The 25,894-nt window shown below is 44.3% G+C and overlaps 1 protein-coding gene across 15 annotated transcripts in view; it reads right to left on the bottom strand.

Moving 5' to 3' along the window:
* Window positions 1-25,894, bottom strand: part of LOC138740247 (CD99 antigen-like protein 2) — a 224,114-nt gene that overhangs the window by 167,480 nt on the left and 30,740 nt on the right. For 7 of the 15 annotated variants that reach the window (XR_011342763.1, XR_011342764.1, XR_011342765.1 and 4 more), the window contains exons 3-4: window positions 9,366-9,673; window positions 4,440-4,580 (exon numbers count right to left, since the gene is read on the bottom strand). The exons of 6 other annotated variants lie outside the window; for them this stretch is intronic. Coding sequence is in view for 4 of the 9 variants with exons in the window: in XM_069892599.1 (XP_069748700.1) it covers window positions 4,440-4,580; window positions 9,366-9,673 (449 nt within the window). In the remaining 5 variants the exon portion in view is untranslated. 2 more of the 15 variants (XM_069892606.1, XM_069892607.1) reach the window with 2 other exon arrangements.

The following is a 25,894-nucleotide window of genomic DNA, read 5'->3' as shown; positions in this document are numbered from 1 at the left end:
ATTTGCAAATCACCATCATGCCCATTTCATACACCTCAAATGTTCTTCTGAAGATCAATATCCCTAACATTGACTATCCCCTGTTAGGGTGTGAAAAAACTGGAGGACACAGGGTTAAAGTAGAAGGTGAAGTAAAAGGAAATTTGAAGGGAATTTGTTTTTTGCACAGATATCTGGATTTTGTTGCAAAAGGAGGCGGTGGAGTCAGATACAATCACTGTGTATAAGAGACAGCCAAGTAATCAAGGTATCCTACTGCGGAAAAATGATATCAACATGGATGGGCAAAAAAGCATGAACATAATAGGTTATGGCCAGCTTCTTTCCTGTAAAGCTATGACATGACACCGCATTTCATTTTGTCAAGTGCTGTATAATTTCAGTGAATTATAAACCTTTCCAGTTTTGATAGTTAAATATTGCTCAAACATCAATGTGAGAAACAAAAATCATACCCTGCACTCCACACAGGTGCTGATGAATCATGTAACTTGTAAAAGAGGTGATGCTAACTCGAGCTTTACTGAACTGAAATAAATCTCGAAAGCTGGTTAAAAGATCTTGTAATTGAGGAGCAAAGGCCTTTTGGAGTCTGTCCTCCCCAAGTGTAATCCAAGGGTTGGGTTCTCAGGAGGCAAACTTGGAGAAAGGTCGAGGAAGGGGCAGGAGGGGCAGGGGTGTGGAAGGGTGCAGAGTTGGACAGGGGCAGAAAGGGGGTAGGGGACAGGAGGGTGAGGAGGGTAGGGGGCAGGGGGTGAAGGGAGCAGGGGCAAGAAGGGTAGGAGACGCATGCACCAGGGTGCAGCGGGTGAGGGGTGGGTCAGATGGGGGACTGCCACGTGCAGAGTGCGAAGGGGCAGGGGAGGAAGGGGGTAGGGGTAGAGGGCAGGGGGAGTAGGAGCAGAAGGGGAGAGGGAGTAGAGACAGATGGTGTCCGTAGTAGTAGTGGTGGGGGGGGGGGGGGGGGGGGTGGAAATGAGAGAGTCTAGTGTCCAATTAACCCCGTCTCCCAGCTGCAGATTCGGACTGAGTTCTCTGCGGTGCAACACGCACCGCCAAGTAAATACGGCACTGCCCGGGTACCAGGAGTGACGAACACAGCGAGAAGGGACCGGAGGGCCGGCGGGGACTTCCCCACCAGACGCAGTGCGGCGGACCAAACCCGAGCCCCATTGTTACCTCGCAGTCCACATCCAAGCGCCGACTTCAGCCCAACGCCAGTGCTTCCCATCGGGAAGCAGAGCCACTCCACCGGGACTCTGCCTGCTACAGTAACGCAGCGCGGACAATGCGTCAATGAGCCCGTTAGAAGAGATCCACCCAAAGGGAGAAAACATGTCCTTACCTTGCCCCAGCCACAGGCCGGTGCACAGTAGCAGTAGTGTCGGGGCGCTGGCCATGGTGACGGAAAGGAGGTGAGGTGGGGGGGGGCGGGGGGAGCGCCTCTACTTCTCCCGAGGCGGACAGGGGCGCAGGTCGGGCTGCTCCGAGCCAGAAGTGTCCGATTACGCTGAGCAGAGAACTGCTCACTAGCCGGCCCTCTGACACCGAGTGACGCTCGGCGTTCGCACGTCGACTCGTCGTCGGAGCCGGAGAGCCTGGTTGCAGATGGAGGTGGCGGACAGAATACCAGAGCCTGGCAGACCGGGTGCATGCAGACAAGGCGCAGATAGACAGGGTGACAGGCATTCTGACAGTCAGGGCGCAGACACACGGGGGGCCATTTAGAGAGGCAGACTGGTTGCAGACTGTCAAGATACCAGCCAGCCTGGCAGACAGATTACCAGATGGTTGCTGGCAGACAGAGATGGAGCCAGACAGTTTTGCAGCTAGGGTGCAGGCAGATGACTCCACTCAACCTGGCAGACAATGCTAGACAGTCCAGTAGACAGAGATGGTGCATAACAGGCTGGATGTTTGGGCTGGGTGGATAGCCTTGCAGACAAACAACCAGACCTGTAGATGGTGCCAGACAACCTGCAGACAGTGTGCCAGACAGCCTGGCAGAAATATTGGCAAACTGATACAGAGAGACAGGCAAGGATGCTCTGGTAGATGGATAAAGGCATTGACCCGAGCAGACAGATACTATCAGACAGAAAGATCGAAAGACCACAGACACTCCCTCAAACTTGTCAACAGCCCAACTCCTTCAGACAATTCCCAGCAACATTTCTGAAATAAATTGCTGGGACTACTCAGCAAGTCAGGCAGCTTCTGTAGAGAAAGAAGTTGAGTAAACATTTCAACATTGAACATTGTCACAAGATACAGAGAAAAATTTTGTTTGGAGTGCTCTCCAGGCAAATCAACCCATACTTGTGTACATGATTAATATCTAACCTACTTTCTGAATGGTAAATCAATAATCCATTAATGCAAGATACTGTAACATTTTTAAATCTGTAATGAACAGCTGCAGGATTAAAGTTCTAAATTTCAACAGTGCCCTGCTATTTCACATGAACAATGCTGTTATCAAGCAGTTACAAGCAGCCACACTTCACCCTGGATTTTCTACTGGTGGTAATTTGCACATTCCCTGACATTTTCTCTCTTGGGTTTGACTGGGTTTCACACATCAGAGATGGAGATGAGGAGAGGAAGGGTTCACCTGCCTGTTGGCAAACCCCTGTGGGATATTGGTGCAGTGAGTGTGTGCTTTGCAATTTCCCAGTGGACTAATGCATAATGTACTAGCAAATATACTGGCACAAATGCATAGTTTCCTGAAAGCAGTGACATAAGTGGATAGGACAATGAAGAATGCATGTTCCACACTTCCTGTGAGCAGGGAAATAACGATGAAAGAGAACAGAGAGACTGAGGGCCAAGACTCAGAAATCAAAGGAGAGTGAGGCTGGTGATCCCTGTTGAGCATGAATTTGGGATAACCTACCTCATTGCTGGAAGGCTACTACTGAAGCTTCTGCAAAATTGCAATTTAAGTTGGGCATCATACACGTAACAATTGATAACTTAAAGTCAACAGTGAGTTTACACTCATCCTCACTCTTGTCTCATTTTTTATCTTGTTCAAATCACTACCTCTACAATTTGAGTAGATTCACCCTTCCTTTCTTTTATCTTACTGCACTGTTGGCCTCTATCAGTCCCCTCAGTCCACAATAATAATTGGGATCCTGATGTCAATGGAGAGAATAAATTGCTTTAAGAAGAAATGAGAATTTCCCATTTCCTTCTTACAGTGAAAACATCCGTCTGATACTGTTGGGTCCCATTTATTTAACTTTTGGGGCATGGTGTATAGCCTGTGTAACCAATTATATTGTATCATGCGTAACCTAGTGTTTATTGTATTTCTCATAGTTCCGGTACATGCAATTTGGGCATGTGAGAAAGTGGAAAAATTTTGGGAAGATCTAAACCAGGTATTAAATAAAATCACAAAAAGCAACATCCCAAAAAATCCAGAGATCTTTCTTCTAAGTAATATAAGAAGTAAAGAACTTGGACTCAATTTGGATGGAGCACAAAAAAGATTTATTATGATAGCCTTAGCTGTAGCAAAAAAATGTATTATGTCAACCTGGAAATTAGAAGATAGCCTGAGAATACAGCAATGGAACATAGAAATGAATAAATATATTCCATTAGAAAAAATAACATATAATTTAAGAAATAACATCACAGTATTCAAACAAATTTGGGAACCATACATGGAACACAATAGAGAAGTCCTGCCGCGGACCTCCACCGCCTAAAATGACAGAAGGAGAAGAAGACGAAATGAACTGACCCAGTATGTAAAAGTAGAAGTCACAAATTTCTTGTTTATTTTCATTGTGTGATGACATGGTTTAATGCGTTTAATGTATCATACTTGTTGAACTTTGAGTGAGTGGGGAGAGGGTGAAGGAGGGAGGGAAGGGAGGGGGAAAAAGGGGAGAAAATTACAGTGTATATTCAAGAGGGAAATGTTTGTGTGTATTTTGGTCAGTATGGTTCATAGTGTGAAAAATAAAAAAAAAAATTTAAAAAAGAAGAAATGAGAATTTCACAATAGTGATTTTTAACCTGATTGCAAAAAGCCTCCAATGGAAGCAGCACAGATCAGATAGGTGGGTTAGTTGAAGCAGGGGGGAGTTGTTTAAAGTTCAAATTGATTGTCAGAGTGCAATGAACTGGCCTTCATTGGTAATATGTTGTGCTGATGGTTGGACCACATATAACCTCAGTTTCCCGCCTAAATCCAGAACCCTTCTAAAGACTACTGTGAGACTCTATCCTCAGTTATAAGCTAATAAAAGTGTTCATTCTCCCTCCAGTTATGAGAGTTTTTATTCACGCTACAATTTTATTAGCTTATTCCCTAAACGATAGAAGCCCTACTCAAGCCTGATCTGTTGCTGACAGACCCTCTGTCTCCCATCGCGGCTGAGGAGTTCACATACTGGCTCGACTGCTTCCAGGCCTACCTGAATGCAACAAGAGACGTCTTTCACACTGATGAACTCAGAAGGTCCGCACTCGTTTCGAGAGTAGGAATGAAAGGGTATGCAGTCATCAGGGACTACTCTACATATGATGCTGTCATCGAGGCATTGAAGGCACGGTACCTGAAATGCACAAAATTAGGTTCTAGTGAGGCACCGACTTGCTCTACGTCGCCAACGGGTAGGAAAACTATCGATGATTAACTGCTTGATCTGCTTGCTAAGAAGTGCAGGTACAAAATGGCTATGGGCTGCGTTCGTGAAGAAGAACAGATCCAGGATACCCTAGTCACAGGGGTCTGCTCAAAGTACACGAGGAAGCAACTGCTCGAGTTGGGTAAGAAGGACCTGGCTAGTCACGTTGAACTGGCCGAATCACTGGAATAGGCCAAGCTCGAGAGCAATGACCTCAAAGCCAGCGAGCTCACTCACCCAGGTGACCCCTTCCAAGGACCGGCTTCTCCCGCTACCCCTGACCTAATGGCTGCCGCTTCCCATGATAGGGAGTACTTTTTCTGCAGCAATAGCCAGCATCAGTGGCAAGAAAGGACATTGGGCGACGGTTTGCCATATGAGGGAAAGCCCGAGGACATTCATGGCCTGCACCACTCCTGGATCTGATTCCAGACCCAAGTCATCTGCCCCGAATTCACCTGAACCCACTTTCTGCACTACACGCTGACAGAAGGTGGCAGTGAGGTATCGGCACAAAAAGGCTCAGCGGCCATCTTGCCGCAACTCAAATTCAAACTCAGTTCCATCATCGTTGGAGGAGGAAGGAGGGCAGCCATCTTGCCATGCCACGAGATCGAGGCCATCTTAACCATGCAGGGCAACCCAAGAAGATGGGGGCCACTCAAATGAGGAGTGTAGAGTCTCTGGGGTCCTGGCCTCGATGGTTCTGGACTAGGACAGACCTCACCAGCTCAGCAACTCCATAGTGACTGTGAAGGTAAACGGACATTCCACTAAATGCCTAATCAACACAGGCTCTACTGAAAGCTTCATAGATTCATAGACTTTGCAAGAGTACAACCTAAAGATGTATCCTTCCAATTATTGCATATTCCTTGTGCATCATTCGCATTTTACGCGTATTCAACATATAATTGTCGTCTAAGGGGGGCCTTTTGTAAAATTTACCTGTATGTACTTGATGCATTGTGTGCTCCGGTGTTGTTAGCTCTGGACTTCCTGTGTCACCTTAAAAGCGTGAACTTGGGAGTATTCTGGTCCCCTCCCCCCATAACAAATCAGAACGGAGGGACCCTAAAATCAGAACCAACATGCAGCCTCACCATACTGAATATCGATTCCCCACCTCCCTTCCCGAATCTGTCCTCAGACTGCAAACCTATTGCTAACAAGAGCAGGAGGTTCAGCACAGCAGACTGAAATTTCCTGAAGTCTGAGACACAATGTCTGCTCACAAAGATATCATCGAACCTAGCACCAGCCCATGGAGAGCGCAAGTGGTAATGGTAAAAAGGGGAAACAAATCCAGGCTAGTAATTGACCATAGCCATACTATTAATTGGTACACACTCCTGGACGCATACCCCCTCCCTCGAATTTCAGACATGGTGAATGATATTGTGCAGTATTGGGTCTATTCAAACATTGTCCTGAAAGCTGCTTATCAGCAGCTGCCAATCCATTCAGAGGACCATCCATATACAGCATTTGAGGCTAACAGTTGTGTCTATCAATTCCGGAAGGTCCTTTTCAGTATCACTAACAGGGTTTCTATCTTCCAGAGGCAGATGGACAGAATGGTGGATGAGTATGAGTTGAAGGCTACCTTCCCCTACCTTGATAACATCACCATTTGTGGCCATACCTTGGAAGAGCATGATGCCAACCTCCAGAGTTTTTCCATACGGTGAAAGCTCTGAACCTCACTTATAACTCTAAGAAGTGCATGTTCAGGACTAAACATCTGGCTATCCTTGGCTAGATGGTGGAGAATGGCATCATTAACCCCAATCCCGATAGGATGTTCCCCCTGTTAGAGCTCCCCGTTCCCAGGACCACAAAGGCTTTGATGAGATTCCTGGGGTTTTTCTCATATTACACCCAGTGGATCCCTCAATACCCTAAGATTCACCCTCTCTTAAAAGCCACTTATTTCCCCCTCTTGGCTGAAGCCCAAATGGCTTTCAACTATCTTTGGAATCACATTGCGAAAGCCTCCATGCACACAGTGGATGAGAATGTACCTTTCCAAGTGGAAAGTGATATTTCGGATGTAGCCCTGGCCGCTACCCTCAACCAGGAGGGTAGGCCAGTTGCATTTTTTCTCGGACATTACAAGGCCATGAGCTCCAGAACCCATCTTTGGAAAAGGAGGTTCAAGCCATTGTAGAAGCCGTGAGGCACTCGAGATTCTACCTGGCTGGTAGGAAATTTATGCTCCTCACTGACCAGTGCTCTGTTGCATTCATGTTTAATAATGTCATGAGGGGAAAAATCAAAAATGACAAAATTGATAGGTGGAGGATCAAGTTCTCCACCTACAATTATGACATTGCCTGTCAGCCAAGAACCTTTAATGACCCTCCAGATGCCTTATCCAGAGGAAGCCGAGCCTCTGCACACACTGGCCAACTGCGGTCTCTGCATAATGAGCTCTGCCATCCAGGGATTACTCGCATGGCTCATTTTGTCAAGGCATGCAATTTGCCCTTCTCCATGGAAAACATGAGGGAAATGACCAGGTCTTGCCAGGTTTGCGCAGAGGGTAAATGCACTTCTACCGCACCGGAAAGACACAGCTGATCAAGACATACAGGCCCTTCAAATGGCTCAGTGTTGATTTTAAGGGACCTCTCCCCTCCACGAACAGGAACACTTTCTTCCTCTTTATCACTAATGAATACTCCCATTTCCTGTTCACCATTCCATGTCCAGACACGGCCACTTCATCAGTCATAAAGACCCTAGATTTCATTTTCAACCTGTTCTGGCATCCCAGCTATATTCACAGCATCCAGGGCTCATCCTTTATGAGTGATGAGCTATGTCAGTGTCTGGTGGCAAGGAGCATCACATCCAACAGGACTACTAGCTACAATCCCTGGGGGAACGGGCAGGTTGAAAAGGAGAACATCACGGTCTGGAAGACTGTCAAACTGGCCCTGATGTCAAAAGGCCTTCCAGCCTCACACTGGCAGGAAGTCCTTCCTATGGCGCTCCATTCCATCCAGTCGCTACTAAGTACCACGACCAACGCTACTCTTCACGAGCTCCTATAATTTTGAAAGAAGGTTGGCATCGGGAACTACATCCCAAACTGGTGCACCACTCCTGGTCCAGTCCTTCTCAGGAACCACATGAGGAGAAGCAAGACCAACACCCTAGTGGAAAGGGTGCAACTGCACTCAAAAAGTGTACTATATGTAGCAAAGATAAAGATACACAAATGGCATTTCAGGCGTGATCCCTTCATCAAGGCATTGGTCACACCCCTTAGCCCTCAATACTTAAAAATTCATTGATGACTCCTGATTATGTTCCATGGTTAACTTCCCAGCAAAGTTTCCAAACATTCCCTACCCAATGGGTAAAGAGATTTCTTGTCTTAGTCCAGAATAGCTGATTCCTTATTTTGACCCTCGGTGCTAGAAAAACATCACCATCTCATCAATCCTTTATGAATATTAATCATTTCATTGAGGTGATCTCTCATTGTTCTTAACTCAGGAGAGTATAAGCCTGTTCTGTTTAATTTCTCTTAATATGACAAACAAACCATCCCAGGAAACAATCTGGTAACATTATGCTGCACTCTCTCAATTGTATGTATAGTCTTCCTTAGGTAGAGAGACCAGACCTGTGCACAATAATTCCAAATGCAATCTCTGCAGGGACCTATGTAATCGGAGCAAGACGTTTTCATTCTTGTATTCACATCCTCTTCTGGCAAAGGAAAATATGCCATGTTTTGAGTTCCAAATTGGAACCACTGTAATTCTGTGTCTGAACATCCCCAGCAACAGAGAAAAATGGCAAGGGAAGAGAAAGTGAAACAAGAGCCAGTCTGAAAAATTCCTACTCTCCGCACTCCATTTACTCAAACATTCCTATCTTCTGACGCTTTATTAAACTTTCAACCAGAGGCAACTAGTGTAACTAATGGCATTCAGATATGAGCAGCTGCTGAATGACTGCCACCAATTTTACAGACAGTGCTACAAAGCCATGTACTAGAGAAAATTATAACATCAAATGTACAAAATGCAGCAGGCAAGATGTGTGAAATGAAACGAGGTACAGAAAACATAAGAGCAAAAAAAACCTACAAAAAAGGGCCAGGTGTGGTAAAATAATGACATTAGTAGTTTACTCATTTCAGATAATAACCAGAGATTTTTGAAAACTTGAAAAAAACCCTTCATTTCAGTGATTGTTGCCCCAGGTTATTTCAATACATTTTTGGGAAAAAAAAGCTGTAAGAAAGTAGAGAAGTGATTATCTCCTTAATTTCAGTGAAGGTAAAGCACCACTTTCCCATTCAGCCATCTGGGAGTTTCCTCAAATATTGATAGATGCCCTCTAGTGAAAAGTGATTCACTCCAGACAAATACTGAAACATCCCATGTACTCATTTCCTAAATCAGAGCCAGCTATTTGAAATCCCACTGTAATGTAATAATTTTTTAAAACATGGAATTATTTTGCAAACATTTGAACTTCACAGTTCAAAAAGGGCAATGCAAATAATGATAATGGTTTTGAGTTTAAGGTTCCTTCATGGTTCATTGTTTTAATTGTCACGTAATAATGCATTAAAATGTAACATACATGATACACTTTAACTTTTGCCTGCCATAAGGCAAGCAAAGAACAACCATTTGTATTGCCTGGCACCCCTTACAGTAAGAGAGAAAGAGAAGCAAAATTGAGTACCTTCAGAGTCGCTGAGTCCATGGATTTTCCTCCAGCGTTTCTGCAGCCTCTGCACCTAAAACAAACTCCTCCCATTTGATTCATCAGGCAACCTGAGCTCCAGGTCCAAACCTTCGACATGATCAAGAAGCCTTCAAAGCCTGAGGCCCTTTGGGAGCCCTTCTTGCCCTCAGCACCCTCTCGAATCTCAGCTTTGAGACCTCGTTCCCATGAGCCAGTCTCCAGCTGTCCATAGCCTGTGCGGTTCCCCTGACCGCAAGCTGCCTGCAGACTGTGTGGGTCTCTCAGCTGTTGAGCCTCTTTCTGGTCTAAATTACCCCAATGTGGAAAGAGATAATAAATATAAAAATTAGATAAATAATAAATATTCACAGTTGCATTTAGTGCAAGAAATAAAGTGGTGTTTCAATGGTCCAAACAGAGTTTTTGTGGTCCCAGTGAAGTATATGGTTAGGATAGAAAGAGGAGGTTCAAGATTGTGATAGCCATTGGAAAAAAAAAGTTGCTCTTGAACCTAGAATCCATAATTTTCAAATTCATGCAAAAATCTGATAATTGCAGGAAAGATGGGGAACATTCCTTAATATAAAGGACAGAGAATTCCTGCTGTATGTAGCCAGAGGGTTTTATTTAGTTTCCATGCCCTTGGTTTGCATAGGTGGGTGGACTCTGAAAGTGAACCTCTCCCACGGAATCTTAGCTGCAGCCTCACCAGGCTCAATAAAACCTGGAATACACAGCCCTGTACTATAGACAATTGTTCAAGGACAGCTTATTGCACCAGACACCCAGCAACTTTCACACAAAGCAGAGGATGTATTTTACCAGTTTTATCGACTCAACTGCTTGACTGTGTCTCTGGTAAAACCGCACAAATATGCTCAGGATGAAATTTAAAAAGAAGTGTTGGATTTCTTTTCAAATCTTCTTTGCATCTTCGCATTGATTTGCAACTGCAATGTGTAAATCAACGTGCAATCACACCACCATGTGCTATCCCCAGGAGTGATCTGATAATGTATGTGCACACCCAGGAATGAACATTGATCTCCCATCCTTCAAAGACATTATGTGATGCGCTCCCTCAGAAAGGCAACCAACCTCACAATAGACCCCATCACCCTGGCCATGCTTTCTCCTCACTGCTACCTTCAGACAGAAGATACTGAAACCTGATGTCAGGCTCCTCTGCCTTCCGAAATGGTTTCTTTCCAATAGCAAAAACACACAGAAATGCTCGAGAAACTCAGCTGCTCTCGCAGCGTCCATAGGAGAAAAAGATATATTACCGACATTTCAGGCCTGAACCCTTCTTCAAGTTAGAAGCAAAAAGCAGGCAGTTGTCTGAACTAAATATTTGGGAGGGAAAGAGGTAAGAATGGGAGGGGGAGGAGTCCAGAGCAATCAGGTGTTCGAACCTCCCAATATCACCCAGACCACAACACAACTACAAGCCACCCTAACCCAAACACCTGAAGCAGGAGACAGTACCTCAGCTTAATGTCTCATTCCACTGTATCTCAGTGATGGAGCACTCCATACTACTGGAGTTGAATTTGAATTCATAACCTTCTCCTTCAAGCAGAATGGAACTACACCTGGCCCATAGTCAGAGGTGATGCAGGGATAAAAAGAAAAACAAATGTGAAGCATTTAAAGGTGAAAAATAAAGTAATGTGGAGGAATATAATGTAAACATCAAAGGCTTATTACTTTCCGTGGATGCTACGTGACCTGATCAGTTTCTTCAGCACTTTTGTGCACTGCCTGTCGAATAGCTGTGATGTGAAGAGCTACTTTCTGCCTGGTTGAGTTTGTTATCACTCTCATTACTAGTAAAGTGGTTAAGCATTTGCTCATTGTTCTATTATATCTGCTTCTTCAACTGAAGTCCAATACCCACAAAACCCAGAAAAGGTTTGGGGACCTGCCTACGTTTTGCTCATACCTTGATGAAGGCCCAAATCGTTGGTTATGTATCTTTATCTTTGCTATATAAAGTTCACTGTTTGACTTGATTCATTTTTACTTCTATCACGGTGTTTTATTTTTACTTTTAAATGTAGACATTCTGCACAGTAACAGGTCATTTCGGCCCACGGGCCCATGCCGCCCAATTTACACCCAATTAACCTACAACCCCTGGTAAGTATCTTCCTTCAGCTGATGAGTGTCCCTAACCTTGGAAAACCTAAGCTAAACACATCCATTCCAAAGAGCTGAAATAATAAAGGAATAAAACTTTGGATAAATATCATTGGTTACTCCCCTGCCACTTAACAAGGTCAACCCCAAACACACCTGGCCTAGATTGGAAGCTGAGATGCTCAAAGGAGTTGGAATTGGATTTCAAATTAAATACAGTATTTAATCCCACTACACTGAAAACTGTCCATCTTTCCTGAAATTGGGGGATGCAGCTGAGAATCCCCCAATGTGTTAATAATTATTATAAATTTAATATTAATAATAATTTGGAGATACAACACAGTAACTGGCTCTCGGGCCCACAAGTGCACACTGCCCAAATTGACCGATGTTACTAATTAACCTACTAACCTTGTACATCTTTGGAATGTGGAAGAAAACTGGAGCCTCCAGAGGAAACTCAGGCACACATAGACAGAACATTAAACACTCCTTACAGACAGTGCCGGATATTAGTATGAAGACCTTTCATCAACAGATGCTGCCTATAATCTGTTGAATATTTTCAAAATTTTCTACTTTTATTTTACAGTTTTTGTTTTGCTTAAATTGGTGTAATTTATACTTCTGGTCTCCATGATCTTAAATGATGGCAATCATCAATTGTCCTGTTAAAAACTCAATGTTATGCAGCAAATTGCTGCATGCAGACAGTAATTAAATACCTGAGTCAATAGGCTAAGGAGCGGTTACATTTATGTTGGCTCATCCAAATGGTATTGCTGAAAGCTGATCATCTTTTTTAAGACATTCATTCTGCATTTTAGAGCAGTCAGAACAAGAGAGAGCAGAAAGCTGTGACACACAGAAAGAAAACCAGGGAATGATATGAAACCTAGAAACAGCTGGAGGGCTAGACCCGTCTGTCATCCGGCATCTGAATCTCCCGACAAAGCAGCAATACTGTAGAATGGCCATTCCCAACAAGGGCCCTCAGTCCCCTTGGGGGCTACACATTTAAGTAAAAGCCTTGTTTTCTCTTTAACTCACATAACAGAAATATATTTTATGTGTTTTTTTATGTAGTCGGTAGAAGAGAAGTACGGAAGAAACCAAAACTTGACTGCTTCACAGAGAAGGGGACCCATAAACTTTGAGCAGAGTCCTCAGGGGGCCATAGCCAAAAAAAAGTTCTAAATATCCAAAATGAAATATTGCACTGGACTATCAGGGCTTGTGAAAAAGAACAGTAAAATGTAAAAAATAGAAAATACATACAGAACTTGAAGCAACTACAGTATTTAATATTTCTAAGAGACTTGGCTCAATAGAATGATCAAATGGAAATGTTTCCTATAAAATAATCGACTTTCTACTTGTAAGTGAATAGGAATCTATAGCACCATCTACTGATTAGTCCATTAAGAAATATTTTGCATATTCAATTCACCATGCCCTGTGACACATCTATTCTTGAACCTAAATTCCAGAATTGTTCCCAAACTTGCATCATAATATTGATAATCTACATATGGGAAGGTGACCAATTTTACCTTGTAAAGCTTTACTGCTTATATTAAATATTGAATTTGCAGATTGTTATGAATGGCCTGGATTTTGTGGGAAAATATCAGCAATTCTCATTGTATTATTTAGCAACAAGATTTCGGCACAAGCGTACTGAAGTTAGGAGTCAACTGTATGTAGCTGCTTTTCTAATTGGAATTTGACCTTAGGTTCCCATGTCCTTTAAAAGTGTTCGGTGTGGTAATTTCTGCTGGAATTCTACCTGGAATGGGTTAGATGTCTGATAACAATAGGTTGGACAGCCTGGATTTGCATCTTGTATACTTTAGAAGAGTGTAAAACAACTTTGATTGAAACATGGAAGATCCCGAGGAGACTGGATAAGGCGTGGTGAGGAATGCTAGCTCACATGCAAGAACCTAGAAATACAGGCCACAGTTTAAAAATAAGGAGCCACTCAATGAAGATAGATGAAGTGATTTTTTTTTTAAACTTCAAGGGTCTTAATCTTTTGGATCATATCCTCGAAGGAGGTGGAGAAGAGATGGAAGATTTTAAGGCAGAGTTAGATAGATTCTAAATAAGGAAAGAGCTATAAAATTATCAAAGGTGGGCAAGAACTTAAGGTTGCATGGTGACCAGAGTGGCAGAGTGTGGCTCTGTGGCTAGAAGACACATACAGGCCATGGGCTGCTGGTGACTTGAAGTCAAATGACTCACACCAGGCTATAGGCTGCTGGAGACCAGCTCATGTGAGCCAGGTATCAGAACCAGGATATGAGAGGGTGCAAAAGGCTCCCGAAGGGTACTGGGTGCTGAAGGCTTCCTCATCATGTCGGAGTTTTGGATCTGGGCTCGGGTTGCTGATACTTTGAACTGAATTGGAATCTTGTGTGGCTGCAGAGGCTGCAAGAGCACTGGAGGTGAATCCATGGACACTCAGTGACTCTGAGGGAATTCTCTTTTGCTTCTCTTTCTCTGGCTGCAAGGGGTGTCAGGCAATGCTGATGGTGAATCTTTGTCTGCCTTATGGTAGACTAAAGGAAATTTCGAATAAACTGACATATCTGTTTTATTATATTGTAGCAGCAGCTAAACAGAGTCAGTAAAAATGAGGCCAGTAGTCAGTGGGCTTGTTTTCATTCCAGTTATTTACTGAAACTTCCTATGCTGCGCCTTAAAAGGCCATGGGTAAGTCCCACCCTTGCGCTGGATGTCATGACGTTGCCCCACGTGCATGCAGACCCAACCCGACCGGTGGAAAAGACAACTTGGGTCTTGACATGGCTGGTCATGTGCGCCGTGACCGTAACACACGGAGCCGGTTCACCTGTCATTAATGATGAGCTTCGCCACACAAACCCACCCCCCCACCCCCACCAGAACAGGCGATAGCGTGCTGAGCCTCCGAGTCCTGTGCTGGTTTTGCCTTGGGGGGGTTTGCCCCGATGTTTGGCTGGCTATAGAGCAACTGGCTGGCTGAGGGTGAAATGTGTGGGCTTCAGGTGGTTGGGTGTGAACAGCTCCTCCCTGCCCGCAATGTCTAAAGTGATCGTGTGGCTGCTCCTGCAGACCACCTTGTAGGGGGCTTTGTAGGGCCGTTGGAGTGGGGCACAGTGCAGTCCTCCACGAATGAACACAAAATCAGTTGTCTTTAAGTCTGCGGGCACCAAAGTGGGGTGGTGTCCATGGTATGAGGGTAGCTGTGATGCGGGTGAGCCCAACCTGTCTCTCAGTTTTTGCAGTGCTGCCCCTCCTTCTGTGTCTGTTCCCTTGGTGGTGGGGTGGAATTCTCAGGGGAGGGTTAAAGGTTCTCCATATACCAATTCAGTTGAGGAGGACCTGGAGGACCTCCTTGGGTGCTGTCTGGTTGCCAAGGAGCACCCAGAGAGCTCGTTCACCCAGTTGGGTCCGGTCAGGTAGCCCATGAGCGCCAACAAGGTGGCAGTGGAAATGTTCTACCAGGCTGTTGGACTGTAGGTGGTAGGCAGTGATGTGATGGAGTTTCATGCTGAGGAGGGAGGCAAGATGCGTCCACAAGGCCGAGGTGAATTGTGCCCCGCTGTCCATCATGATAAGGCCCAGTGTCCTGAACCAGGATATCCAGTGCATGGACACTGCCCTGGGACGGGAGTCTGAGAACATGTCTTTGAGGGGCATGGCTTCTTGCCATCTTTTGGATCGGTCAACCACTGTGAGGAGATACCGGGCTTTGCGTGAAATGGGCAGGGGACTTTCATGTGTCTTTTGACTTTGGAAGCCTGGCAATGTATGCAAGTGTGGGACCATTCAGCGACCTGCTTGCATAAGTCATGCCATACAAATCATGCAGTGACCATGCGTGCTGTGGTCCTGATGGACAAGTGCGAGAGGTCGAGGATGGAGAGGAAAACCCGTCATCTCCATATACCCGGGATGACTCATCGATTGTCGCCAGAGAACACATCGCAGAGCAGGGTGCGGTCTTTGAAACGGAGGCCGGTGATGGCTGTATGAAAAGCCTGGGTCTCTGTGTTGTCTTTTTGCACCTGTGCAAGCTTGGAATAGTCTAGGTCCAGTGCCAATAACTGAAGAGCCGGCCGTGAGAGGGCGTCAGAAATGACATTCTCCTTGCTGGAGAGTTGTTTGATGTTGGTGGTGAATTTCGAGATGTATGCCAAGTGGCGTTATTGGCATGCCGACCAGGGATAGGAAACCTTTGAAAAGGCGAAGGTGAGGGCTTTGGTGGTCGGTGAAGACAGTGAAAGGCCTGCCTTTGAGGAAATAATGGAAGTGCCTGACCGCAAGGTAGAGGGTGAGAAGTTCCCACTCAAAAGCACTGTATTTTAACTGAGGGGGGTGTGGGGCAAATGGCGGCTAAATAAGGCCATTAGCCTCCAATGACTGTCCTATTTGGAGGTTATCATGGCAAAGAGGGGGCGTATGATTTGGGCTGCAGCGGGTATGAGGCGGTTGTAAAAATTGACCTGCTGATGAACTCCTGAAGGCCTTTGAGCGTATTGGGTCTTGCGAACTGCCGAATGGCCTCCACTTTCTCTGGTAATGGTGTCGCTTCATCCCTGTTGACCCTGTGGCCTAGAAAATCGATCACCTCTAGGTTGAACTGGCACTTTATTGGGTTGACCATGAGGCCAAAGTCCACCAGGTGGGAGTAGAGTTTGGGTGGGTGAGTAGCATGTTCCTGCTAGTTTCTGCTAGCGATCAAAATATCTAGATAGATGAAAGCAAAGTCCAGGTCTCTGCCCACTGCACCCATGAGGTACTGGAAGATCTATGCTGCGTTTTTAAGTCCGAAAGGCATGCACAGGAACTTGAGTCTTAAAGGCATGATGATGGCTGTCTTCCCAATGTCATCTGGGTGGATGGGGATTTGGTAGTAACCCTGTACCAAGTCGATCTTGGAGAAAATGGAAACACCACGTAGGTTGGGCGTGAAATCCTGTATATGGGGGACTGGGTAGCGATTCGGAGTAGTCAAACTGTTGAGGCACCGGTAGCCCCCGCAAGGCCGCCTGCCCCTTGTGGCCTTGAGTACCATGTGCGCAGAGGGGAGGCCCATGGGCTGTCAGACCTATGGACGATCCCCAGCTCCTCCATACATTTTAACTCCTCCTTGGCCAGCTGCAGCTTGTCTGGGGGAAGTCGTCTGGCCTTTGTGTGTCAAGATATGGTACTCCACACCATGTCCTGGCATCAGAGACGTGAACTGGGGCCTGAGGATGGAGGGAAATTTGGCCAAAGTACGGCTGTACTTGCTGGTGGGGGTGGTGAAAGAAGCCATTTGCTGGTTCTGTGAGCTGGTGGGAGTGAACTGGTTTGTCTGGAACCTCTGGGCATGCACCAGCTGTTAAGTTTTAAGGTCCACGAGCAGGCTGTGAGCTTGGAGGAGGTCTGCGCCGACGATTGGCTTCTCCACCATGGTCAGTCTGAAATACCAGTGCAAGGTCTTGTCGCCGAGGCATTCGCCCCATGCCGAAGGTCTTTATGGTGGTGGTGCTGGCCTCCCACAGGGTGGGCCCGGATGGTTGTGTTCGGGTCTCGAATGGCATCGGTGGAATGACACTGAGCTCTGCCCCCATATCGATGAGGAACTGGCCGCTCGTGGTCTTGTCTGTTACATGTAGTAGGCTGTTTGCGTGGCCAGCTGCCAAAGCCATTAGCAGCAGCTGGCCTGGGCATTTCCCGGAAATGCGCAGGGCTGCTTGCATTTATGGGCTTCTGCTGCCCAGCACTGGCGATAGAAATACCACCATATCTCTGTTCTCTCTGCTGGCTTACAAGGGTGCGGTTAATCCCTGCTCATCTGGGTTTTGATCTGCTGCTCTGTATGGGGCTGTGTCAGCTGATTCATGGCAGATTTGTCTCCCTTTTGGTGCGCCAGAGGATGTGACCTTGCAGAAGTCGCTGAAATCCATATCCGCATCTGTTCTATGAATGCCTATTCAAACATGAGTCCTCTGCAAGTGTGAATATTTCATCCATGAGGACAATGGCATTCTGTCCCCTCGGCAGTCCAGGTGCATGAGCCTGGCTGCTCTCTGGCATTCGGAAAGCCCTTAGGTGCTGATGAACAGTGCCTTCAACGCAGAGTATTTATCTTGCTCAGGTGGGTTCTGTATGAGGTTGTCCACTCTGGCCGTAGTTCCTTGGTCCAGGGAGCTTATGACATGGTAGTACTTGGTGGAATCTGAGGTAATCTACTTTATCTGGAACTGTCCAAGCGAAGTGCGTGGGTGAAGCGTCCAGAAAGTCGGAAGTTTGAAGGCGACTGCACTGACTGCTGCAACATCCATCCTGTTGAGTCCAGTAGCATCTGGACCCATCAGGGTCACCAATGTAGCGGCAGCTAAATGGAGTTGGTAAGAACAAGACCAGTTGTCAGTGGGCTCATTTGCACTCCAGTTGTTTATTGAAACTTTCTGCGCTGTGCCTTATAAGGCCATGGATAAGTCCTGCACTCGTGCCGGAAATTACATCACAATGTTGCCCCATGCGCATGCGGATGCGATCTAGCCAGCGGAAAAGCTGACCCTGGTGGTGACATCTTGATGCAGCTGCTCCACCATGTGACCGTAATACGTGGAGCTGGTTCACCTGTCGTCAGTGATGTGCACCACCACAACGTGACAATAAATAGTATCTGATCTGATCTGTCAATCAGACTACCCACTATCTCATTAAATGGCAGAGGAGGCTCAAGGTGTTGGGTGGATTTCTCCTGCTATTAATTTATATCCTCACATGTATGTTCGTTTACTATCATTTCAAATGAATTTGGACTGGAGGCAACCAGCTGCCATGGATAAGTGATGGTAGGGCTCAAGGTCAGCATGAATGGATGGGTTCAATTAACACATTTCTGTACTGTACCTTGCTGGGATTCAATTATTCTGTGGTTAAGTATGTTAACTTAAGAGTCATTGGGGACTTACTGCTGACTGTTGATGGAGTAGCAGCTTTTTAAAATCGCTCCCACTTACCTTATGGTTTCCAACCCTTTTTTTAGTCCTTATTCTTAAACTTCATATTGTTTACTGAATTTATTTGGATTAATGACTACTACATGGAGTGCTAAATGTACTAGAAAAGAAGAGGACCTTCCTGTATCTTTGGAACCTATTATGGATTGTTTCAAAAACATAGAAAAGAATTGACTGATGAATTGCAACAATTCAGAAATGTTTCAGCAGATGGATGCAAAATTGGATTCTTTTCGAAAAACCTTCAAAGAACATGATAAATGTATTCAAGATAATGAAGCAATCGTGACCGTTTTGATGGAAGAGTGGATGATATGGAAAAGCTCTGTAAAAAGCTATCAAAGTATGCTCTGGCTCTAGACCCTGATTTATATAAATGGCATGTCAAAATTAAAACTAAATATGATCTTCTTCTAACATATCCAATTAAAAGCCAACTTTTGAAAAGTAAAAGTCAATTTTATATTCATGGAGATAAAACAGGTAAACTATTGGCTAATCGATTAAAATCGTTAGTAACCAAATGACAAATTAAAGAAATTTGCAAAGCTAATGGTGATATGACAACTGATCATTTAGAAATAAATAGTATTAAAGGAATTTATAAATTCTGAAATTTATAGTTCCAATTCTCCTAAGGATAATATTGTAATGAATATTTTGTTAAAATGATAGAATATTCATGTACTTTCTGCTGCTAATCAAAAGCAGTTGGATTAACCTATTTCGTATGAGGAAATTGCTGCAGCTGGACGCTCATTACATTCTGGGAAGTCACCAGGTCCTGATGGATTTTCTGGAGAATTTTATAAAGCTATTTCCTCATTACCTTCAACTCACCTATGCTCTGTTTTTTCTGATTCTTTTAAGTTGGGCAAGCTGCCAGTCTTTTTAGGAAGCTTCCATCTCACTTATTCTTAAAAAGAATAAAAATTGAGTCAACTGCTCTTCATACAGGCCAATTTCTTTAGTCAACATTGATACGAAAATTTTATCCAAAGTTTTGAATATTTGCGGATGTATTCCTCATTGCGCTAGATGCAACAATGGAGATGTTCATTAATTCATATGTTTTGGATAGGTCTATGATTTGGGAAATAAAGGAAGTATTTCAAATGTTTCTGTATTTTTTAAAGTAAATTTTAAGCCTAATCCTTTCACTGCCTTGTTATTGTTGGAGAAAGCAGCATAATGTTAACGGCATCTGATTTGCATGTATTAACTTTAATTTCTCTTATGGCTAGGCAGGCAGTGTTGCTTTGATGGAAAGATATTGCTCCACCGACTCACACTCAATAATAACATGATGTTATGTCATGTTTAAATTTAGAGAAGATTCAATGCTCAATATCGAATTGAATTAAAAATTTCAAACACTGTGGGGACCCTTTTTGAACTACTTTCTAAATCTTTGATTTGGTATTAATACAGAGGTGTGGCTAATAAGATCATTTATTGCTGGGACAGGGAATTTTACTTTTTCTTTCTTTGCCAAACAGTTTCAGCTTTGGTAGTGGGATTAGATTTTCTTTTTATAAAAAATATTACTATAATATAATTTGTTTTGTTACAAGTCCAGAGGACCCCAAATCCCAGCAGCAATAGAAATTCACCAAGATAAATGGTTGCTTAAACAAAAGTTGCTTTTAATTTTCTTTAAACATAAAAACAGGATCAAACTTTAACTTATTACTATTAACTTAACCCCCTTCTAATTCTAAGCACACATGTATGTAATGTGTATATGTTCAGGAAAGTTCCTTGATTCACAGTTCCTCACTTCTCCAAGTTCAGCGGTATCAGGCAATTCTTATACTGTGCACAGAATTTACATTTGTGAATTTTCACCAGGCTCTGGCGCTTAAAGTTAAATGGTTACCGCTCAGGAAGGTTCTTTTTGGTTTTAGAGAGAGACTCGTTGCTCATTAGACACAAACAAACTAATTTCCTCCAACCAGTCACTTCAGTGTCTTGCCGAAGAAATTTGCCCCATCATGGGTCTACCAAATGATAACCTCTTCTTCCAAGTTACCACAGAGTTCCTCGTGTTTCTCTTATTTCAGGAAAAAACACTCTAGCCAGCCATTTCCTCTTGTATGTGCTCCAAGGGGTTTCAACAGGCTGATCTCAGAACTCACAACCCATCTTCAAAATGGGGTTTTCAACAAGCCTGCCAGCTTGTCATGTTGCAGCCTCCAAAAGCTACTGCAGAACTCACCTCTCTCTCTCTTTAAGAGAAGAATCCTGTTCTGTTTTTTTCTCTCTCTGCTTGTAAAAACCAGAACCACCACTCCCAAGACTCCAAACCCAATCTTTGAAAGATATTTTTCAGCACTTGAGCAAAGCTCTTGCATTTTAAATGAGACGTGAAGTGTTACCCTGTTTGTGAAGTGATCTACACTAAACCCTCACAATCTATCTCTTTTAAAGGTATATTTATATATAATATAACCCGTAACAGTTTGATTAAGAATGCAGGGTACTGTGAATGATCTGAGGGTCATGTATTCTGCATTCTTTTAATTTTTTGACTTTTACTGTGTATTCTGATGTACTCTGTTTTTTATTTGTTGTGGAATTTCATAAGAAATATTGAAAGAGTCATTAAAATATTTACATTCAAATATGTTTTTATTAGTTTTAGACTGTTTCTCAGGAGATTTGAAAAGTCAAAAGTATTCTGATATTGAACAGCTTTGATAGTTGGCTAAACTTTTCTTTGGCTTGTCCCAAAAATCCACATAATCCTGTTATACAATCAAAGATCCCATTGTCTTGCTGGAAGGAATCTAATTGGCCATGGTTGGAAATCATTAGGTGGGAGGAGGCAAAAAATAGAAAATTAGGGTGGCTTTTCAAGGGACTGCTTTGTAATGCCAGAGACAGGCTCAATCCTGAGGTTCAGTGCCTTTGTGACCATGTGGGTGCTCTGGTTTCCTCCCACATCCCAAAAATATGAGGTTTAGTCAGTTAAATGACCATTGTAAAATTACTCCTGGTCTTTAGGTGAATGGTAGGACCTGCAGTGGGGGAAGGAGATGGGGAGAAGGGAATATTAACAAGGTGGGATTGCTGTAACATTGGTGTGATAGTGTGTTTGATGGTTGGCATGGTATCAATGGTTTGAGCATCTATTTTAACACTATATCCTTTAACAAATTTAATTGTAAGTCCAAATGTAATTCAATAGTCAGGGATGATAGGATGATAATGAGTTTATTGTCATACACTACTGTAAGTACAATGTTCATTTGCACTGAAATTCTTACTTGCTGCAACCAAACAGGTACTTTCTATGAAAAAACAACTAACAAGGTATACATAGATGTTTATTTGTCCGAGTCACTCAGCACATATTTTGGGTTGATATCTTTCCCTGGCTCCTTTTCTCTAGTGCGCTCTCTCTCTCTCTGTCTTCCCTCTGTCTCCTTTCACAGATCTTTTGTCTGTTGGTGTGTACTCCTCCCATTCTTCCTCCTTTTTCCCCAGCCTTTAATCCAGACACTTGTCTATTTTCACTCACACAAAAACATCAGTAATATATCTTTACCTGCTATAGATGCTGAGACCTGGCTGAGTTCCTCCAGCATTTCTGTGTTTTGAATACAATCACAGCATCTGCAGACTGTTGTGTTTCTCATCTTTTTCTATTGATCAGATGTAAGATATTTTAAGCCTGGACCCAAAGTAAAATCCCCTAAGTTTCACTGGAATCTGAATGAGAAAATAGCAACGTATAATGGATTGAGGCATCAAGACAACAGAACTGATTCAGCTGTGAACTTTTATGGGAACTAAGGATAATCTGTGATTTGCAGACCTGGTCAAGCATGTAATCCTGGTACCATGGTTGCCTGTTATCAGCTGAGAATCTCTTATCTATATTAGTTCCCCAGTGTAAAATGTCTTGATTACCCAGTCAACATTGGCCAAACCAAAGCAAATTTATACCAGGTTAAGTTGTGTGAGAAAAGGACTGAGTAATTATAATGCCTGGTCCTGCATTTCACTGAACATTCAGGTTAATGACCATGAACTGCATGCAGTAGTTAAGTTTTACTAACCATTACTGAGAATGTATGGAAATAGAGCAGGTTGAATTCAACATCAAATTGTTTGGAGCGAGAAGAAAGACACAAAATAAATTTCAGAAATATTTCTTGCATTCTTAAAAATCAACAACATAATAAAAACCTAAATATCGAGACCCCATTGCTGAGAAATATTCTCCTGAAATGTTATTTTATCAGGTGTTACATAACTGAAAATGAGCTTATCTCAGGTTGAAACTTCAGGTTGATTAGAGTCACTCCAGAAATGTAACTGGCCACTTTCAGGCATGATTTATTTTGGCACAGCAGAAAAGATTTCACAGCAGATGAAATTAAATTATTCCCCATGCTAAACTGCTTCTGGAGAATTGTGGGGAAAATTAGTCCAAATTGTTCCAATCATGTTTCTTGTTATCCATCCCATCCCAAAAATAAGTAGATCTTTGCAATGTTGAACTGGATTGGAACAATGTAAAATTAATTAACATAAATTTTGTCGATGATACAACAATAATTGGCCTCATCAGCAACAGTGGTAAGTCTCACTACAGACAAGAGGTGGAAAAAGTTGGTGAAATATTGAGAATATGGGGGTCGCGTGATGTCGGAGAGGGAGCAGGAGTGGAAAAATGGAGCTCCAAGGAAGAGCAAGTGAATTCATTTCTAAAATGGCCAAAAAGACCCTAATATTAAAAGAAAATACTAAAAGAATTAAATAATCACCAAAGGGGAAAAAAGGAGAAGACAAATGATAAATAAATTATTGCTTCAATACCCCAGAATGATCCTGTGCGACAGCCCCATGGCGGCGAAAATGGCAGAGCCTACCCGAAGCACTCAGGGGAGAAGAAGATGATGGAGTCACGACCCACTCCACAGGTGGATGGGATGCTGAAATCATCCCCGAGAGGTTTCAAGGAAGCAGAGCTAAGCGGGTGGGCAGGCTTGGAAGAAAATGCAGGCACTGTGACAGAAGAAACGGTGCCTGCGTTACTAGGTGAACCCCACACACAGAGGGGGAAGAGGGCCAAGGGAGCCACCGGCACAGGGATCGACAGAGGGGTGAAGGAAGGCATGAGCGTTCAAGGCTCAGCGCCAAAAGAACAGTGAGGAAAAAAAGGTACAAATAGCACCACAGACTTACCCTTACCTGCAGAGAGGGGTGAATCCTAGATGCAGCAGCGATGCTCCAGCGATGGCAGGGATGACTCCAACCCAGCGGTCATGGTGTCGGGCAGCAGCAGCACTGGAAGCAGCATGGATGAAATAAACAACCCGACTGCAGAGAGACAGGATGAAGAAACAGAACAGAGAGGAAAAGAAGGACTAAAAGAATTAAAAGAGAGCACATGAGAGAGGTCATTTAATTGGAACAAGAGATAACCCAATTGGAAAAGGACTACCAAAGATCAGGCTCTGAGGGAAAGTACAGAACACTAATAAATAAAAAGCTCAAGTACTTTTCTTTGGCTTGGCTTCGTGGACGAAGATTTATGGAGGGGTAATGTCCATGTCTGCTGCAGGCTCGTTGGTGACTGACAAGTCCGATGCGGGAAAGGCAGGCACAGTTGCAGCGGTTGCAAGGGAAAATTGGTTGGTTGGGGTTGGGTGTTGGGTTTTTCCTCCTTTCTCTTTTGTCAGTGAGGTGGGCTCGGCGGTCTTCTTCAAAGGAGGTTGCTGCCCGCCGAACTGTGAGGCGCCAAGATGCACGGTTGGAGGCGAGATCAGCCCACTGGTGGTGGTCAATGTGGCAGGCACCAAGAGATTTCTTTAAGCAGTCCTTATACCTCTTCTTTGGTGCTCCTCTGTCTCGGTGGCCAGTGGAGAGCTCGCCATAGAACACGATCTTGGGAAGGCGATGGTCCTCCATTCTGGAGATGTGACCCACCCAGCGCAGTTGGGTCTTCAGCTTGCGGACTCTGCCAGCTCGAGTACTTCGATGTTGGTGATGAAGTCATTCTAATGAATGTTGAGGATGGAGCGGAGACTGCGCTGATGGAAGCGTTCTAGGAGCCGTAGGTGATGCAGGTAGGGGACCCATGATTCGGAGCCGAACAGGAGCGTGGGTATGACAACGGCTCTGTACACGCTGATCTTTGTGTGTTTCTTCAGGTGGTTTTTTATCCAGACTCTTTTGTGTAGTCTTCCAAAGGCGCTATTTGCCTTGGTGAGTCTGTTGTCTATCTCTGTCGATCCTTGCATCAGATGAAATGGTGCAGCTGAGGTAGGAAAACTGGTTGACCGTTTTGAGTTCTGTGTGCCCGATGGAGATGTGGGGGGGCTGGTGGTCATGGTGGGGAGCTGGCTGATGGAGGACCTCAGTTTTCTTCAGGCTGACTTCCAGGCCAAACATTTTGGCAGTTTCCGCAAAACAGGACGTCATGTGCTGGAGAGCTGGCTCTGAATGGGCAACTAAAGCAGCATCGTCTGCAAAGAGTAGCTCACAGACAAGTTGCTCTTGTGTCTTGGTGTGAGCTTGCAGGTGCCTCAGATTGAAGAGACTGCCATCCGTGCGGTACCGGATGTACAATACTTTGCAAACATACAAAATGGAAAAAGCAATATTAAGATCCAGTAGCGGCCCCCAGCCATAGCTGCAGGCCGACACAGAAGACACTGTTCAAACATAGCAATTGAGCGGGCTGCATGAGGTGTCAACAGCCTGTTTCTATAGGCCATTGCAAAATGGGCGCTGCCGTCAAATCGCTGGCGACGGATCACAAAAGGGCCAATCGGCACCCAAGGTGGCACCAACCACACCCATCAATGAAGCTGCAGCAAAGTGGGCTGATCCAGCCAATTGCCGATGGCAGGTCATGAGGACACCATTCAGAGCCTGAAGGAACACAGGTCATGCCCATTGGTCACATGGCAGTCAGGGTCAGCCTGACTATATAAAAGAGAGCAGCCAGTCCATTAAATCAGTGTCAACTGCACTCCTTGTTCTGTGCATGTCGTATTTCCAAGCTATAAACTCGAGACACGCCAAAATCCAAGCAAAGTACTATGAGCTAGGGGAAAGAGCCCACAAGGTATTGTCCTGGCAGCTGAGGATAGAGGAAAGCACAAGGACAATCAAAGCGAAGACTGAAGCAGGAAAGGCTACCGGCCAGCATTCTGTCAACTTTCTACAGGATCTCTATCGAGAGCATCCTAGCCGGCTGCATCACAGTGGGGTATGGTTGCTGCAGAGAAATCGATTGAAGGTCAATCTACAGGACCATAAGACTGGCAGAGAGGATCACTGGAGTCTCCTCCTCCCCACTCATGGACATGATTCACCGAAAGAGTTGTTTGAAGAGGGTTCACAAAATCATTGATG

The sequence above is a fragment of the Narcine bancroftii genome, chromosome 8 (assembly GCF_036971445.1).
Source record: "Narcine bancroftii isolate sNarBan1 chromosome 8, sNarBan1.hap1, whole genome shotgun sequence".
Classification (NCBI taxonomy): Eukaryota; Metazoa; Chordata; class Chondrichthyes; order Torpediniformes; family Narcinidae; genus Narcine; species Narcine bancroftii.
The sequence above is the reverse complement of the archived record's forward strand: the minus strand, read 5'-3'. Positions and strand labels throughout refer to the sequence as shown.